Consider the following 16,182-nt stretch of genomic DNA (forward strand, 5'->3'; position numbering starts at 1 on the left):
AGCTGCCCGCCTCCCTTCCGCGGCTACAACCAATGCCTGGGTGTCCCTGAAGAGGGAGCACGCGGTGTCTGACGGTTCCCTTTGAGGCTTTCCATAACCGGTGGGCACCAGAGGGACTGGAGTGCAGAGTGGATCCAGGGAACTCAATTATAATTTTAAAGGTTTTTATGTTGGTTTTGTCATAATTTGGAACTTATTGTTTGTGCCCCTTTAAAAAGGGGCCACTTATGGTTTAAGTGTTTCTGATTGATGATTTAATCGTGCCAATCGATTAGCCTAAAGATAAGCCTGTGATTCCAGATATTCAAACTGTGTTTGAGAAAAGTCAGGGCGATTGGGATCCTTCTTTTTTTTCTATAAATTTAAATTCCCCAGCTGCTGTGGGAATTTAAACCCAGGTCTTTCAGATCATTAGTTCAAGGCCTCTGGATGACTAGTTCAGTAACTTAACCACTAGGCTACCATCCCCTGCCCTTGGGGTCCTTATTGCCTTGTCAGCCAATGACACTCATTTTTCAAAGTTCTGATCCTCTTTTTTTTTGAACCCTTAAATTTAGACAATAAAAACTGTAAATAAACTATAAAACTGTAAATAAACCAATAAAAACTCCAAATAAACCTTAATAATCAAATTAAAATTTGGTTCTCCAGCCCAATTATGCACTCCAGTCGCCGCGGCGCCCACCGGTCACGAAAGTGATCGAGCGCGCCGGCGGACACCGCGTGCTCCAGCTCCAGGGCCACCCGGGCGCGAACATGGCCACGGAAGAGAGGGAGGCAATCCGGCCGGACGACCCCCTTTCAAAGTTCTGATTGGCTCTGGGAGTCATCTCCCCTCCTCCCTTTACTTGATTGGTGCTCTGAGAGAGGCTGCCACTTCTGATTGGGTATTGAGGAATGTCACTCATCATCTAGGCGGCCACGCCCTGGATTATCCAGCGGTATAAATAGTAGGAGTTTGGGGGGTTGGTTAAATTCCAGCTTCTTACTTCAACAAAGTTTAGATTTAGCAAAAAATAATAATTAGGATGGCTTCTCAAGTGTGTCAGAACTACCACAAGGACTGTGAGGATGCTGTCAACAAGCAGATCAACATGGAGTTCTATTCCTCCTATGTTTATCTCTCCATGGTGAGTCTTGTATTTCTGATCACTTCACAATGGAGACTATGTAATGTTACTTTACTAAATTCTGTGCTGTGTCTAGCCCACCCCTCAATCTATGCACAGTAAATTCATTTTTTAAAGCTAAAATATAATGCAATTTATCATTTTGTGTGTCCATTAACAAACTGCCTCTCTGGTCCTTGCAGTAACTGAACCATATTCTGAGTATCTTAATGACTCTCTTTCCTGGGCTCTTGAGTGTGTTGTTGAAGTTTATATTTGGATGCAGAGTGTATTCCAATGTGTGGAAATCAGAATTGTTATCCTCACTTCTAAATCACTCCATGGCCTTTCCCTACTTTGCTTTTGCAATAAGGGGATGTAATCTTAAAATTAGAAATAGCCCTTTTTAGGAGGGAAGTCAGGAGGCACTTTTTCACAAGGGTGGTGGAGATGTGGAACACTTTTTTTCTTTACCTGCTTTTCCCCCCAGCTGTGGATGCTGGGACAATTGGAGCTTTCAAGACAGATGCTTTTCTTGGGTAAGTGCCTCAAGGGGGATGGAGTAAAGCTACAGGTCAGCCATGATCAAATTGAATGGTGGAGCAGGCTCGAGTGGCTGAATGGCCAACTCCTGTTCCTAATATTAACCTTAGTTTTAACTCAGTTTGTGCCCTTCTGTCTTTTCGCTAACTCCCTTTGCCGTACTGGTGGTAAATCCGTTAGCCACTTTGACCCTACTCGGGAACTCTCCCTTAACTCTGCTTTCCTACTTCTTGACCTTGACCAAGCACTTCAAATTCTGAAGGTTTATGAACCTTTATTCCTTGGTATGTGGTTCTCCTCTGAAATGCCTTGATTAGTGTTGAAGGTGCCAAATTAATGCTGCTTGTGGTAATTTTAGTTCCATGGGATGAATGTAGCCAGTAAGACTCAGACCAGTTTCTCCTCTTTGATGTACTACATGAACTGTGCACTGTGACTAGACTCTACTTTAATGGGTTTGTTTCTAGTGCCCCTTGGCAATAGATCTGGGCCAATATTTGCAAGTTACTATTTAATCTGCTCCCACCATCCTTTCAGGCAGTGCATGCACTTGAGTTTCCTCCTGTAGCCTCTGGTTCTTTTGCCATTTCCATTGGCCAGTTTCCCTATTGCTAGGGGTCAGATTGTCCACTTGCTACCAGGTTAGTGAAGTAAGTAGGCCTGTGCTAGTTTCCATGTACCACAAGTTCAGTGAGAATTGAACCCTTTGAATTAAAGCAAAATCCAGGTTGGCTTTATGTACAATACCCATGATAGATCTGCCATGGGATACCCAACGACTTTTCTGATCTCTCCATAGTCCTTCTACTTTGACCGGGATGATGTTGCCCTGCGTCACTTTGCCGAGTTCTTCAAGGAGCAGTCGCACGAGGAACGGGAGCACGCTGAGAAACTGATGAAATTCCAGAATCGGCGTGGAGGCCGAATCATCTTGGAGGACATCAAGGTTTGGCTCGATGAACAAGTGACCTTCTGTCTGGGACCCGTAGACTGATTGTTTCAAATACTTTCTAAAGCCATTGGTTCCAATTTATAACAAACAGGCCATTTGGCCAAGTGGGTCTATGACCGAGTTTATACTGCACGAGCCACCCCCCACTGTGCTTCATCTAGCCCTATCTGCATATCCTTCTATACACCTCTCCCTAGTACTTATCTAGCTTCCCCTTAACTACATCTGTTATTTGACTCCAGTAGTTGTGTTGGCTTAATGCTGTAGTTCTATTTTCTTCTAACACATTGGTTCATGGTAACATTAGATATTTGCACCCCTAATTTCCTTCAATACTTGTTTGTTTGTTTATTCCATTGTACAGTGAATTGTCTGAATTTCCCTTTCCAGAAACCAGAGCAGGATGAGTGGAGCAATGGTCTGGAGGCGATGCAGAGAGCTCTGCAGCTGGAGAAGAATGTCAACCAGAGTCTGCTGGATCTGCACAAACTCGCCACTGTTAGGACTGACCCTCATGTAAGTTCTTGAAGCTGTAATGTGGGCATTTGTTAAGTTGGAGGTGGTGGTACTGTGAGCCTATTCAAAAGATCTTCACGCCCAATAGCTTTGTGTTGCTGCCTTTTAGGTTTTTGAGTGGTGGGAGGTTGGCCTACTGTGGACATTGACTAGTGAATGTGCCCCAGTGATTTTAGGATCTATGCCCCTATTCTGCAGGAAGTTTAATCTAATGATGCAGTAATTCCATTAATCTCAATTGCACCACAACACTATCCTGCAGTCCAAGTGGATTGAACTCTTTCGGGAAGCTAGGATGTTCCTTGAAATCTGCTGCTGGACATAACTAGTTTCCCTCTTTTTCCAGTTGTGTGACTTCCTGGAGACCCACTACTTGGATGAGCAAGTGAAGATGATCAAGAAGCTTGGAGATCACATCACCAACTTGAAGAGACTGGGAGCCCCTGAGAATGGCATGGGGGAGTACCTGTTTGACAAGCACACCCTGGGGGAAGAGTGACTAAACTGACTGCAGGGATGAAGCCTATTGTGTTTAGTACTTGTATTTGTAATTGTGTGCGAGATGCCTGTCCTGTAGGGAATGATGGTTTGTGACTTTGTGCAAGAGCTGAGAGACCTGGGCTCTTAATGTGAAATGTCACTAACTGTAAATAAACTGTTCTATATTTGACTGGATTTTGTCTCCTTGTAAATTTTAGTGGTTTTTGTTCCAGTTAACATAACTTGGTTACATTTCCAGTATTACACTGGGCTGTGCAGCAGTGTTGTCATGGGATTTGGTCATAGAATGGTTACAGCACAAGAGGCCATTTGGCCTGTCGAGCCCATGCTGGCTCTCTGCAGGAGCACTTTGGCTAGTACTATACCCTACCCTTTCTCTGGAGCCCTGCCATTTTATCCTTCAGGTACTTGTCTAGTTCCCTTTTTGGAAACAGAGATTGAGTCTGCCACCTTCACCCTCTCAGGCAGTGCATTCCACATCCTAACCACTCGCTGCGTTCAGTTTTTCCTCATGTTGTCTTTGGGCCCCCTGCCAATCACCTTAAATCTGTGTCCTCTGGTTCTCGACCCTTCCACCAACGGGAACAGTTATATTTTTTGCCGGGGTAATTTTAATCTATTTAACTTTGATATTCTATGTATTTCTTGGAAATTTGCCAATCTTGTGTTGCAAACAAACTGCAATGCTGTAATACAACAGCTTAATGTACAAAGGTGTGTTCAGCCAAATGAGCTAATGGGACCAGGGACCCCTGAAGCTAGGTAAGAAGTAGGTTTTAGAGTCTTAAAGGAGGCAGAGAGGTTTAGGGAGGGCATTCCAAAGCTTGGGTTCTAGGCAGTTAAATAGAAGTACTTGTTGGCATGGTGATGAATATTCCCCCTGCCCTTGAGAGCTTGGAGAGTTATAATTTAGCCACTACAATGAAATACAAGTTATAATAAACACAAGGATGATTTGCTGTGACTGTGTTCTGTCATTTCAGTCCAATGAAGAGAAAGCTCTGGTTTAGCATTCTCTAAGAATTATATTTTCCCTGGGGAAGAGCAGTTTGTATTCAGTAAACTGCTACAGATCCCCATCAGTCATTAGTGGGGGTAACTCCGTTAACAAACTTGCCACTACTGCTATAGCCTTTCTGGGTAGAGAAACAAATAACTGCTGCACAGACCAGCAATGTTGGAGCTCACTGAACTCATAAGGGGATTACAATTGATGAGGTGGTGGTGGAGGAGAATCAACAATTGCCATATCAGCTTTGTAAAGTCTGTGGGTTGTACTGTTAATAACGACACAGACTTCAGGAGTAACAAACAAACAGGTCTTTACTATTCGAAGGTCAGGGCAAATCTGCCCCAGCAATCCTGCCACAACACTTATATACTGGTGTGGTCACTGTCGGTATTACAGTATACGGAAGCCAAACAAGTAGTGCCACACCTAAAGTAGTTCTCTTAAAGGAGAATGGTTACATACAATAGTTTCCTTAAAGGTAGACGGGTACATACACTACAATCCTCCCTTTTTAGCTTATTACTTAGAGTCCCATTAACATACATATCTTCAACTTCATATAAAACACTACAGATATAATCTCGGTGGGAAACAGTTCACAAAGTCAGTCTCGGCGGGAACAGTTCACAGATTCAGTCTCCGATCTTGACTTGGTCCGAACAACATCTCTTTGGTGTAGCCGGTTCACATGGATAGTGTGACTCCTCCATAGCCTTTTCCTTGACGTAACAGCTTGAACTTTTGTCCTGTTGAACCGGCAGTGCCAACTTTTATAACCAACTGGCTGTCTTGATAATTTCCCACTTTTCAACTAATTTAGCTCCTTTCGTAGGTCCCCTCCTGAGCTGGTAGAAGTGATAATGTTTTAGATAGTTATTGTCTTCTGCCTCTTCTTTTTCTTTTCTGCCTTTTTGAGACTCTCGGGGCTCCTTTCTTGGCTGCCAGCTGTAGCGCCACCAACTCTCTATGTTCCTTAGACCTTAAGTGTTTCATCCTGATTTCAGCACTTTGGGAGTTTTCCTCACAAACTGGGCAGACCAGATCCTCGTAATATTCAGTGTCACTCAACAGGTCATGGTAATATTCGGGGTCGTCCTGAGTTAGGCCAGCGAGAGGGCCTTCTACTTCCTCCTTACCCATCTGGACGTTAGCCGACTGTGGTTCCTTCCCTAGACATCTTTCTTGAAAAGACTTCCTCATACATTCATATTCATCACGCTCTTCCTGGGTTGTCTGCCATTCCTTCACTACTGTCCTCATTTGTGAGTTCAATACCTTCCCTTCCATCGGGGATTGCGTTATCTGGCTATTTACCCCTTCTACTGGAGTAGCTGTTTCCCCATTCTTCTGTTCAATTTGACGTAATTCAGTGTCCTTTTGGCATCCTTGTAAAAGCTGTGTTGCCACCTCAGCTATCTCCATCCCTTTTGGAAGCTCCGAATTCCTTCCCTTTGAAGCCTGAAGCTCGTGTTCCCCTTGTGGAGTCTTGTCACTCCGCCTGTGAAGGAGTTGGCTGGTCGTTAACTCTTCCCCGGGGACACTGTGGATCAGCTTCTTCTCTATTTCATCCACCTTTCCCTCTGGTGCTTGGGTTTTAAGCGCTCGAAGAAGTTGCGCCTTGATGCTCTCTAGCTCCAGTTCAGGGGCCATTCTTCCAGTCTCTGTTTCTCTTCCAGTTGCCTTTCCTTCCACTGCCCGGATTCCCAGTTGACTATGTTCTTCAAGTTGTTGAACCCTGGTCATTTCCGCCTCATATTTGTCTTGGGTTTCCTTCAGTACTTTTATGAGTTCTTGAACCTCTTGGATTCCATGTTCTGCCATGTCTTCCACCTCCAATTTTTCATCGATGGATGGAATCTCTACCGATGAGTCTGTCTTGGCCTGGAGCTCCTCAAACATTTCCTGCATCCTTTGGACTTCTTGCTCATGTTCAACCTTTAGTTGCTCATATGCTTTCACTAAAACTAGCTTTTCGGAGGTTGCCGAGTTAACCCCCTCCAGAATTGTAGCCTGGGCCTGTTCATACTGTTCTTTCAACTTCTTACACTCTGCTTGTAAGGAGTCGTAGAGAGGAACTGGGATAAAATCCTGGCTGCCTGAAGATTCCTCTTCATTTGTTTCGTTCTGCAAATATTCTAACTCTTGAACAGCATCAGGGAGATGTGATCGATACTTAGCCATGATGGCCCTATGGTCGCTCTCAGCTTGAGCTAGCTGCCTCTGTTGTCTTTCCAGGTTCTCCCATTCGGTGTCCCAGAATTGTTCCATTGTTTTCATCTCTTGTACGAGACGGTAACTCAACTGTTCTAATTGTTGTTGTATTTTGCGATACGTTTGAGTCCGGGCTCTGTGTTCTTCCGTCGTGGATAAGTCCTTAACTTGGACAGGCTCAGAATTCTCTGTCAACCTGGAGTTCTGCTCTGAAGCTTTATCCTTCTCGGTAGCATAAGCCTTTATGCCTGTCTTCGTTTTCTCCACCATAGTCGGCAAGTCCATTTCAGCCTTGTCTTCCATATTTGAGTTAGTCTTATCGTCATCCGTTCCAGAATCTGAGCTGATTGCTCGTACCGAGTCCTCACTCGTGATGGCTTTTAGATAGTGCCATTCCATGTCTATTTTCTTAATCCACTCCCGTCCTAGAAGTGGTGGTCCTCCCTCAGGTAATACGTACAAGTTCATTCTTGGGTGTTCTTTACCCCTCTCTCTCACCTTGACTCTTATCTTCCCCATGTGGTATACTTTATGCCCCGTGTATGTCTGTAATACAAACTTGGTATTCCTTAAGGGTATGTGAGAGAATAGCCGGTGGTAGTCCCTTCGATTGATGACTGATAGAGCTGATCCAGTGTCCAACTCCATTCTTACTTGGACTCCAGCTATTCTTAGCATGACCCAGATAGTTTGTAGATCAGCTTCCCTCCCCACATTGTGAATTCTCAGACTACCCAGCTCCTGGTTGTTTGGGTCTGAGTCTGAATTCTGTTCGTCTGAACTCTTCTCAGCCACCTTGTGTACCTTGCTGTACTTTTCTTGTGGTGGCTTCCTTTGGTTGTTGGTCTTCTTCCCTGACTGGCATACCTTTGCGATGTGACCCAGTTTGCCACATTTCCTACATTCTTGGTTCTTAAACCAGCATTGATTCTGGTCGTGCGTTGTCTTCCCACAACGATAGCATTTTGTTATATTCGAGGTAATTTGGTCCACCCCGAGTGCCGCCGCCTTCAGCTGCATTTCTGCCGTTCCTTTCGCTGCGGCTTCGTGCGATGCAGCTATAAGAACAGCCCTGTCTAGTGTGAGGTCGTTCTCTTCCAATAGTCGCTTTTGCGTCCCTTCTTTGGACAATCCACATACGAACTTGTCTCGCAGTGCCTCTGTCAGATTCCCTCCGAACTGGCAGTATTTCGCCAGCCTACGCAGTTCGACCAAGTATTCCGCGTTACTTTCGTCTTTCCTCTGCGTTCTTGCATAGAATTTGAAACGTTCAGCCAGCATCAACGGTGTGGGGTTCAAGTGGTCCTTCAGCACAGCCACAATCTCTTCGAAAGTCTGATCCGCCGGTTTATCTGGTGCTATTAGATGCTTCAAGAGCCCGTATGTTTTTGCCCCCATCGAGTTTAGCAATGTTATCGCCTTGTCGTCTTCCTCTATTTTGTTGGCTTCACAATAAATCTCTATGCGTTCCACGTACGTGGCCCAGTCTTCTATCTCAGAATTAAAATCGTTAATATTCCCTCGCTTAGGCATCTTTCTTTCCTTGGGAGCAGCACAAGTATTTCTTTAAGTATTCTTATTTATTTGTTTATTTCTAAGATGGCGGTTTTTCCCGCGAAAATGGCGGTTTCCCGCTCTTTCCTTCTCTCTCCGCCCACTTCAATGGCAGTTAAGATGGCGGTTTTCCCGCGAAAATGGCGGTTTCCCGCTCTTTCCTTCTCTCCCCGCCCACTTCAATGGCGGTTTCCCGCTTCTGTCGTCTTCTCCGCCTAATGGCGGCTTCCCGTGTTTCTTCCCTGGCGGAAGGGGTACGCTTTCCCCACAGTGGACAGGTTCAGCCGCTGGCTGGCTTCCGCACAGCTCCCCTTACTTGGCTCTGTCTTTCTCTCCCGCTCGCACGGCTCTACCGGCGCTGGGTACACCCCGTTCACGGATAACAGTTCAGCCGCTGGACTGGCTCTCGCGCAGTCTCTCTCCCCTTGCTCGGCTCTGTCTCTCTCTCCCGCTCGCACCGCTCTACCGGCGCTGGGTACACCCCGTTCATGGATAACAGTTCAGCTGCTGGACTGGCTCTCGCGCAGTCTCTCTCCCCTTGCTCGGCTCTGTCTCTCTCTCCCACACGTTCGGCTCTACCGGCGCTGGGTACCCCGTTGGCGGAGAACAGTTCAGCCGCTGGACTGGCTCTCACGCAGTCCCTCTCCCCTTGCTCGGCTCCGTCTCTCTCCCACACGTTCGGCTCTACCGGCGCTGGGTACCCCGTTGGTGGAGAACAGTTCAGCCGCTGGACTGGCTCTCGCGCAGCCTCCTTTGGTCGGCTCTGCCTCTCCCACACGCTCGGCTCCCGTTCGCCTCCCAGCCCTCACGCAGTCCGGTGCTTCCCTCCCCGGCTGCGGCTGAGTTTCTCTCTTCTCGCGCCTGCTCCCGGTCTCAGCGCTTCGTGGCTTCGGTCGCTGCCCGGCTTTTCCCGCCGATCGCGGTCCGGCTATCTCACGACGCCGTTGGACCCGACTTCCTGACCAGCTCTGCTCCCCCTCGACCGTGGTCGAGTGCGCAGCCCTTATCCTCCGGATATTCTCTACACCTTCCCCTACTCACAGTCTCCGCGGCCGCCTTGTTTCTTGCTGATCGGCTCACTCCGCACCGTGGTAGAAGGGTAGTCAGTGCCTGTTGCTGATGGAAGCTTTTGTTGCTAAAGTCTTCCTCCTTTCTATTGCTGCAGCCTCGTGTTTTCTCCCAGCAGAACGACGAGGGCGGTTGCCTCTCTTCGACGCTCTTTAGTTGCTTTGGTAGTCTTGCCGCAGGGTACGATCGGACTCGTCGCCATTGTAAAGTCTGTGGGTTGTACTGTTAATAACGACACAGACTTCGGGAGTAACAAACAAACAGGTCTTTACTATTCGAAGGTCAGGGCGAATCTGCCCCAGCAATCCTGCCACAACACTTATATACTGGTGTGGTCACTGTCGGTATTACAGTATACAGAAGCCAAACAAGTAGTGCCACACCTAAAGTAGTTCTCTTAAAGGTGAACGGTTACATACAATAGTTTCCTTAAAGGTAGACGGGTACATACACTACAAGCTTGCTATCCACATAACCTAATTAGAAGCAGGAGTAGGCCATGCGGCCCTTGAGCCTGCTCCACCATTCAATAAAATCATGGCTGATCTTCAATCTCACCTCTACTTTCCAGCCCGATCTCCATATCCCTTGATCACACTACAATCTAAAAATCTATCTGAGCCTTGAATATAGTTAATGGTTCAGCATCCACAGCCCTTTGGGGTAGAGAATTTGAAAATATCTCACTGGGAAACTGTGAGTACCCTACTGGGCTTTGTTCTGGGACCCCTCTCCTTCCCCCTCCCCCACCATGTTTGACTAACCTGCCAACACTCATGGTCTTGGGTAAGGTATTGAAGGATGAGGAATACGTGCGGAACTGTATTCCCACAAAATATAATCCTTCTGGAAGGAGTAAATGTAGTTCATTAAATGCACAAAGTAAAACCCCCAAGTTAAATAGATACTTCTCCTGAAACTCTTTCCCTCTCCCTGCCTGTTCCATCAATGTATAAACCCAATACCGGCAGCTCCTCCATAAATGTATTGACTGGTATTCAGGCCCATTGTGCAGTTCATACCAAATAGCAATCATCCTTTCCAAATCCGACTGCATCTCCATTTGTGTCCTCCACCCCCAGGAATGGATTCATCCGTTGATGATGCTGCAGCTGCAACACGCCAGTGTTGACAAGCTAATTTAGGAACTTAGCTGAGAACTGCAGCGGGTGCAATGAAATTGCCGTCTTCAGCCATTCCACGTTGATGTCTTTGCATCTCTGGGAGGCATTTCTGGGGTATCTGAGTCCCCACATTTCACACGATGATGAGCCGCAATTCTACGAGTCGGGATGGGTTTGCGTGCTGACGGGTTTGATGGCTTCATGTTTCAGACAAAACAAAGTCTTCAGCTCACTCGATATGAAAAACTTTACAGGCGCCCGTGTTTTAAGAATTACATCGAATTTACAGCACAGAAACAGGCCATTTGGCCCGACTGCTCCGTGCCAGTGTTTATCGTCCACACGAGCCTCCTCCCGCCCTTCTTCATCTAATCCGATCAGCATATCCTTCTATTCCCTTCTTACCAAACTTCCCCTTAAATGCATCTCTGCTCTTCGCCTCAACTACTCCTATGTGGTAGCGAGTTCCACATTCTCACCACTGAAGAAGTTGCTCCTGAATCCCTTGTTAGATTTATTAGTGACTATCTTAGATTTATGGCCCTGAGTTCTGGACTCCCCCACAAGTGAAAGCATTATCTTTCCATCTACCTTATCAAAACACCTTCATAATTTTAAAGACCTCTATTAGGTCACCCTTCAGCCTTCTTATTTCTAGAGAAAAGCGCCCCAGCCTGTTCAGTCATTCCTGATCGATATAACCTCTCAGTTCTGCTATCATCCTTGTAAATCAACTGTGCACCTTCTCCAGTGCCTCTATATCCTTTTTGTAATATTCTCCTTAGAGCAGAGAAGGCTAAGAGGAGATTTGATAGAGGTGTTTAAAATCATGAAGGGTTTCGATAGAGTAAATAAAGTGAAACTGTTTCCAATGGCTGAAGGGTCGATAACCAGAGGACACAGATTTAAGATGATTAGCAAAAGAACCAGAGGCGACAGGAGGAAAAACTTTGTTACACAAGGAGTGGTTAGGATTGGGAATGCGCTGCCTGATGGGGCGGTGGATACAGATTCAATAGTGGCCTTCAAAAGGGAATTGGATAAATACTTGAAGTAGAAAAAGTTCCAGGTTCCTGGGGAAAGAGCGGGGGAGTGGGACTAACTGGATTGCTCTTTGAACGAGCCGGGACAGACTCGATGGGCCGAATGGCCTCCTTCTGTGCTGCACTATTCTATGATTCTATGGAGACCAGAACCGTGCACCGTACTCCAAGTGTAGTCTAACCGAGGTTCTATACCAATTTAACACGTTGAACTCGGGTGCGGTTCAGCTGCAAGCACTCCCCGCACTGAGGTCAGAACGGCACTAATGGTAACTGTTTGCATCTCACAAAATCTATGAGGTCGACGTTCACCCCGCTCTGTGCCGATACATTTCCTACAGTCTGACTACAAAGAAGCACAGCCCTGGGAGCAGCTCCCCGAGTGACGGGCTAGAAAATACACAGAGAAACATAGAAGATTGGAGCATCAGTCGGCCATTCGGCAACTCGAGCCTGTTCAGCCATTTAATGAGATCGTGGCTGATCATCCAAATTCAGTACCCTGTCCCTGCTTTCTCCCCATATCCCTTGATCCCTTTAGCCTCAAGAAATATATCCAACTCCTTCTTGAATATATTTAATGAATTTTCCTCAACTGCCCTGTGTGGCAGAGAATTTCACAGCTTCACCACTCTCTGGGTGAAGAAATTCCTCCTCATCTCAGTCCTAAATGGCTTCCCACTTATCCTTAGACTGTGACCCCTGGTTCTGGACTCCCCGCCATCGGGAACATGCCTGTTTTTCTGGAAGAGAAATTCCTGTCTTTACATTCGAAGGGATTGTGTGATGGGGAGAAATATTTAATGGAAAGTCAAGCCTCATGGGTCCCGGTTCTACAGAATCTGAAAATGTGAAATGAATAATACTCTGGTGTATGTTCCATAACACACAAAGATGTTTCCAATCAATTTATTCCATTTTTAGAATATTAATTAATGGGATGTGGGCGTCGCTGTCAACGGCCAGAATGTATTGCCCGGCGCGAGTCGCCCTGGAGAAGGTGGGGGTGAGCCGCCTTCTTGAACTCCGTGCGGTGAAGGTACTCCCACAATGCTGTTAGGCAGGGAGTTCCAGGATTTTGACCCAGCGACGATGAAGGAACAATTGCAGGAAAATTCATCGATAGCGAAGGATGATTCTCAGCACCTTGAGCTTTTCGAAAGCAGCAAACTGTCATTTAATTCAAATGAGAGCATCAAACAACGAGAGACTTTCCGATTTGAAGAAGGCCGAGGACCCCAAAAGCAGTGACATCACCGAGACTGATCGCCCAAACCTGCCGGTTTTCCATAGCTCTGATTGGCTCTGGGTCTCACCCCCTCCTCCCCCACACCCCCTCTCCTTTGTTAATTGGTGCCTGGATTCAGGAAAGATTCCTGATTGGCTCTCAGGCATTGTCAATCATCGTTGGTGATCTCATTCCTTGTTTGAATGCAGGCTGTCCCAGTGGTATAAATACAAGAGCTTGGGTTAAAAAGCATCAGTTTTTGAACTTTCTAGGTGATAGTGAGCAGTAATAGTATAACAGATAATAGTGAAGATGGCCTCCCAAGTGTGTCAGAACTACCACAAGGACTGTGAGGATGCTGTCAACAAGCAGATCAACATGGAGCTCTATTCCTCCTATGTTTATCTCTCCATGGTGAGTCTTGTATTCCTTGTTGCTGTATTCTGAAAAGTTGGAAATTCTGCAGTTCCATGAACTGGTTTTAAACTGTATTTCTCTTGACTTCTTACCTGGGGAAGCAATCTTTGGGCAGTGAGTACTTCAGGGTGATCTTGTTGAGTTAATGGCCTGCTCCTTGTAGCAGCTGCACTCTGTTGACCAGGTTTAATATATGGAACGAGCTCAGCTGCTGCCTGAGTTTGTAACAGAAGAACACAAACCTGGTCAAGTGACTGTTGGTGCTTGTTGATATGAGACAAAGTTCAGTTTCAGTGGGGTGACTGTAGTGAGTGACATGTTGGCAGGTCCTCACTAGCTTTCTCTTTAACTGGAAGTGAAGTTCTGGGAATCCTGGTGTTGAAGCCTTGTTCACTGAGCCTAGATCTCTTGCACTACATTGTAGTGTAAAACTACTGGTATTGAGGAATTTTCTCATTCCATGCCCAACTTTAGTTTAGAATGGACAGAATAAGCATTTATGTAGTGCCTTTGGCTACAAAGCACTTTGGGAGGTAGTTCATGAAGTCACCTGTTATGTGGGAAATGCAGCAGGCAATTTGTGCACAGTAAGCTCCCACAAACAATGAGAATGATCAGATCATCTGTTTTAGTGGTGTTGGTTGAGGGATAAATATTGGCCTGGGAAACTGGAGAGAACTCCCCTGTTCTCCTGAAGTAGTGTCTTGAGATCTTTCACATCCACCTGAGGACAGACAGGGCCTCTGTTTAACATCTCATCTGAATGACGGGAGGCTGAGGAGGTGCTACTTACCCAGCAGTAGAGTTTAGTTTGACTGGACATGAAATATAATCCTGAACAATAGTTTATAGTTTTTTTTTTTTGCTAGTTGAATCTTTCATCCTGGTTTTTATTGGGTGGAGAAGCTGTCCAACATGTTCAGATTAGTGAAGTGAATTGCATTTTGCTAGTTAACCAATGGTATCTATTTTTGCAAGATTAAGAACTCTCCTAATTAGGAGTCACAATAAACTCATTGTATATGAAGATCTAGGTCTGATGAAGCTGTTTAAATTTCTCTCCACAGTCCTATTACTTTGACCGGGATGATGTTGCCCTGCGCCACTTTGCCGAGTTCCTCAAGGAGCAGTCACATGAGAAACACGAGGATGCGGAGAAACTGATGAAATTCCAGAATCGGCGTGGAGGCCGGATCATCTTGGAGGACATCAAGGTTGGATTCAATAAATGAGTGGCTCTCTGTTGGGATCCCATTGTTTCCAATACTTTCTAAAGCAGTTAATTACAATTTGATTCCATGGTTCTGGTGGTTTAATGCAGTAATTCTATATTTCTGTGACACATTCCTTTCATGGTAACATGGACTTCTGGCTGCTTTTCACCCTTGTTTTCCTTGTCCTGTCTCGTGTATTTTTTTGTTTAATTCATTATAAGTGAACTGTGACTTTCCCCTTCAGAAACCAGAGCAGGATGAGTGGAGCAATGGTCTGGAGGTGATGCAGAGAGCTCTGCAGATGGAGAAGAATGTCAACCAGAGTCTGCTGGATCTGCACAAACTCTCCACTGGGAACACTGACCCTCATGTAAGTTCTTTATGTTGGGTGTTTGGGTATGTTTGAGGTGGTAGAACCTTGCTGTCCTTGAGCCTATTCAATATTCTTCAAGCCCAATTGACTTGTGTTGGGGTGTCTCTCCTGGGTCCTTAAGGGGGTTGGGGGGAGGACTGGACGTTTGGCCTAATGTGGACATTGAGAATAAATGTGTCGCAGTGTTTCCAGGATCTAAGCATCTATTGTACAGGAATTACTGAATCATTTGAGCAAATTTACATCATCTCAATTACACCCCTTGACTATCCTCCAGTCCAAGAGGGTTAAAATCCCAACTCGAGGGGGTGGGGAAAGCTCAGCTGTTCCTTGATATCATCTGCTACTGGCCATAACTAGTTTTGCTTTTTTCTTTCAGTTGTGTGACTTCTTGGAGACCCAGTACTTGGATGAACAAGTGAAGATGATCAAGAAGCTGGGAGATCACATCACCAACTTGAAGAGACTGGGAGCCCCTGAGAATGGCATGGGAGAGTACCTGTTTGACAAACACAGCCTGGGGGAGAGTGATTGAAGCTTATTGTGTTCAGTACTCGTGTTTATATAATTGTGTGGGAGACCCTGTCCTTCAGGGAATGATGGGTTGTGTGACTTTGTACAAAGAGCTGTGAGACCTGGGCTCTGTAATATCAACTGTCACTAACTGTCAATAAACTGTTCAGCATTGGACTGGATTTTGTCTCCTTGTAAATTTGAGTGGTTGCTTATTTTCTGATTAACATTTGTCTTACTTCAGACAAGAGCTACACTGGGCTGTGTAACTGGGTTATTTTCCTCTTCTAGTTTACTCTTGGGTATGAACAAATAAACTGTAAATTAATAAATACACTAACTTATTAAATTGCAAGTTTGGTTGTTCGCGGTGATTAAGCACTCCAGTCCCTGTGGTGCCCACTGTTTGCGGAAGGTCTCGAGCGTGTCGGCGGACCCCTCGTGCTCCCTCTCCAGGGCCGCCCGGCTATGAACGTAGCCACGGAAGAGAGGCATTTTCTTCTAGTGTAATTCTGATGTATTGAGCTGGATATTCAGGCTCTAACTTCAATTCTGTGTAAACCTGGAGAGCAAATTGTATTCATGCATTTCCATGATTGTGTTGCACCTGATGTAAAGAGAAATGCTGTAGTATGACTTGCCTTTTATATAGCTCCTTTTTAATGTAGTAAATTGTCCCAAGGCATTTTCTAGTGAGTGTTACCATACACAACTTGACACCAAGCCACCTGAGACAGGACAGGTGCCCAGAAGCTTAGTGAGGGGTAAGTTTTAAGGAACGTCTTGGTGGAGAGGGAAGCTTGG

General features: G+C 45.8%; 2 protein-coding genes across 2 annotated transcripts; both read left to right on the forward strand.

Annotated features, from left to right (window-relative positions):
• The first annotated feature begins 942 nt into the window (after nucleotides 1-942).
• LOC147099566 (ferritin heavy chain B-like) lies at nucleotides 943-3,795 on the forward strand. Its single transcript, XM_085969815.1, has 4 exons — nucleotides 943-1,130; nucleotides 2,452-2,598; nucleotides 2,995-3,120; nucleotides 3,467-3,795. Exons 1-4 carry the CDS (start codon nucleotides 1,029-1,031, stop codon nucleotides 3,617-3,619), a joined length of 528 nt encoding a protein of 175 aa, XP_085825941.1. The 5' UTR covers nucleotides 943-1,028; the 3' UTR covers nucleotides 3,620-3,795.
• Nucleotides 3,796-13,113: 9,318 nt separating this feature from the next.
• Nucleotides 13,114-16,182, forward strand: LOC147099567 (ferritin heavy chain B-like). Its single transcript, XM_085969810.1, has 4 exons — nucleotides 13,114-13,275; nucleotides 14,346-14,492; nucleotides 14,737-14,862; nucleotides 15,245-16,182. Exons 1-4 carry the CDS (start codon nucleotides 13,174-13,176, stop codon nucleotides 15,398-15,400), a joined length of 531 nt encoding a protein of 176 aa, XP_085825936.1. The 5' UTR covers nucleotides 13,114-13,173; the 3' UTR covers nucleotides 15,401-16,182.

The sequence above is a fragment of the Somniosus microcephalus genome, chromosome 28 (assembly GCF_052327205.1).
Source record: "Somniosus microcephalus isolate GS21.2 chromosome 28, FLI_Smic_1.0, whole genome shotgun sequence".
In the NCBI taxonomy this organism is placed as follows: domain Eukaryota; kingdom Metazoa; phylum Chordata; class Chondrichthyes; order Squaliformes; family Somniosidae; genus Somniosus; species Somniosus microcephalus.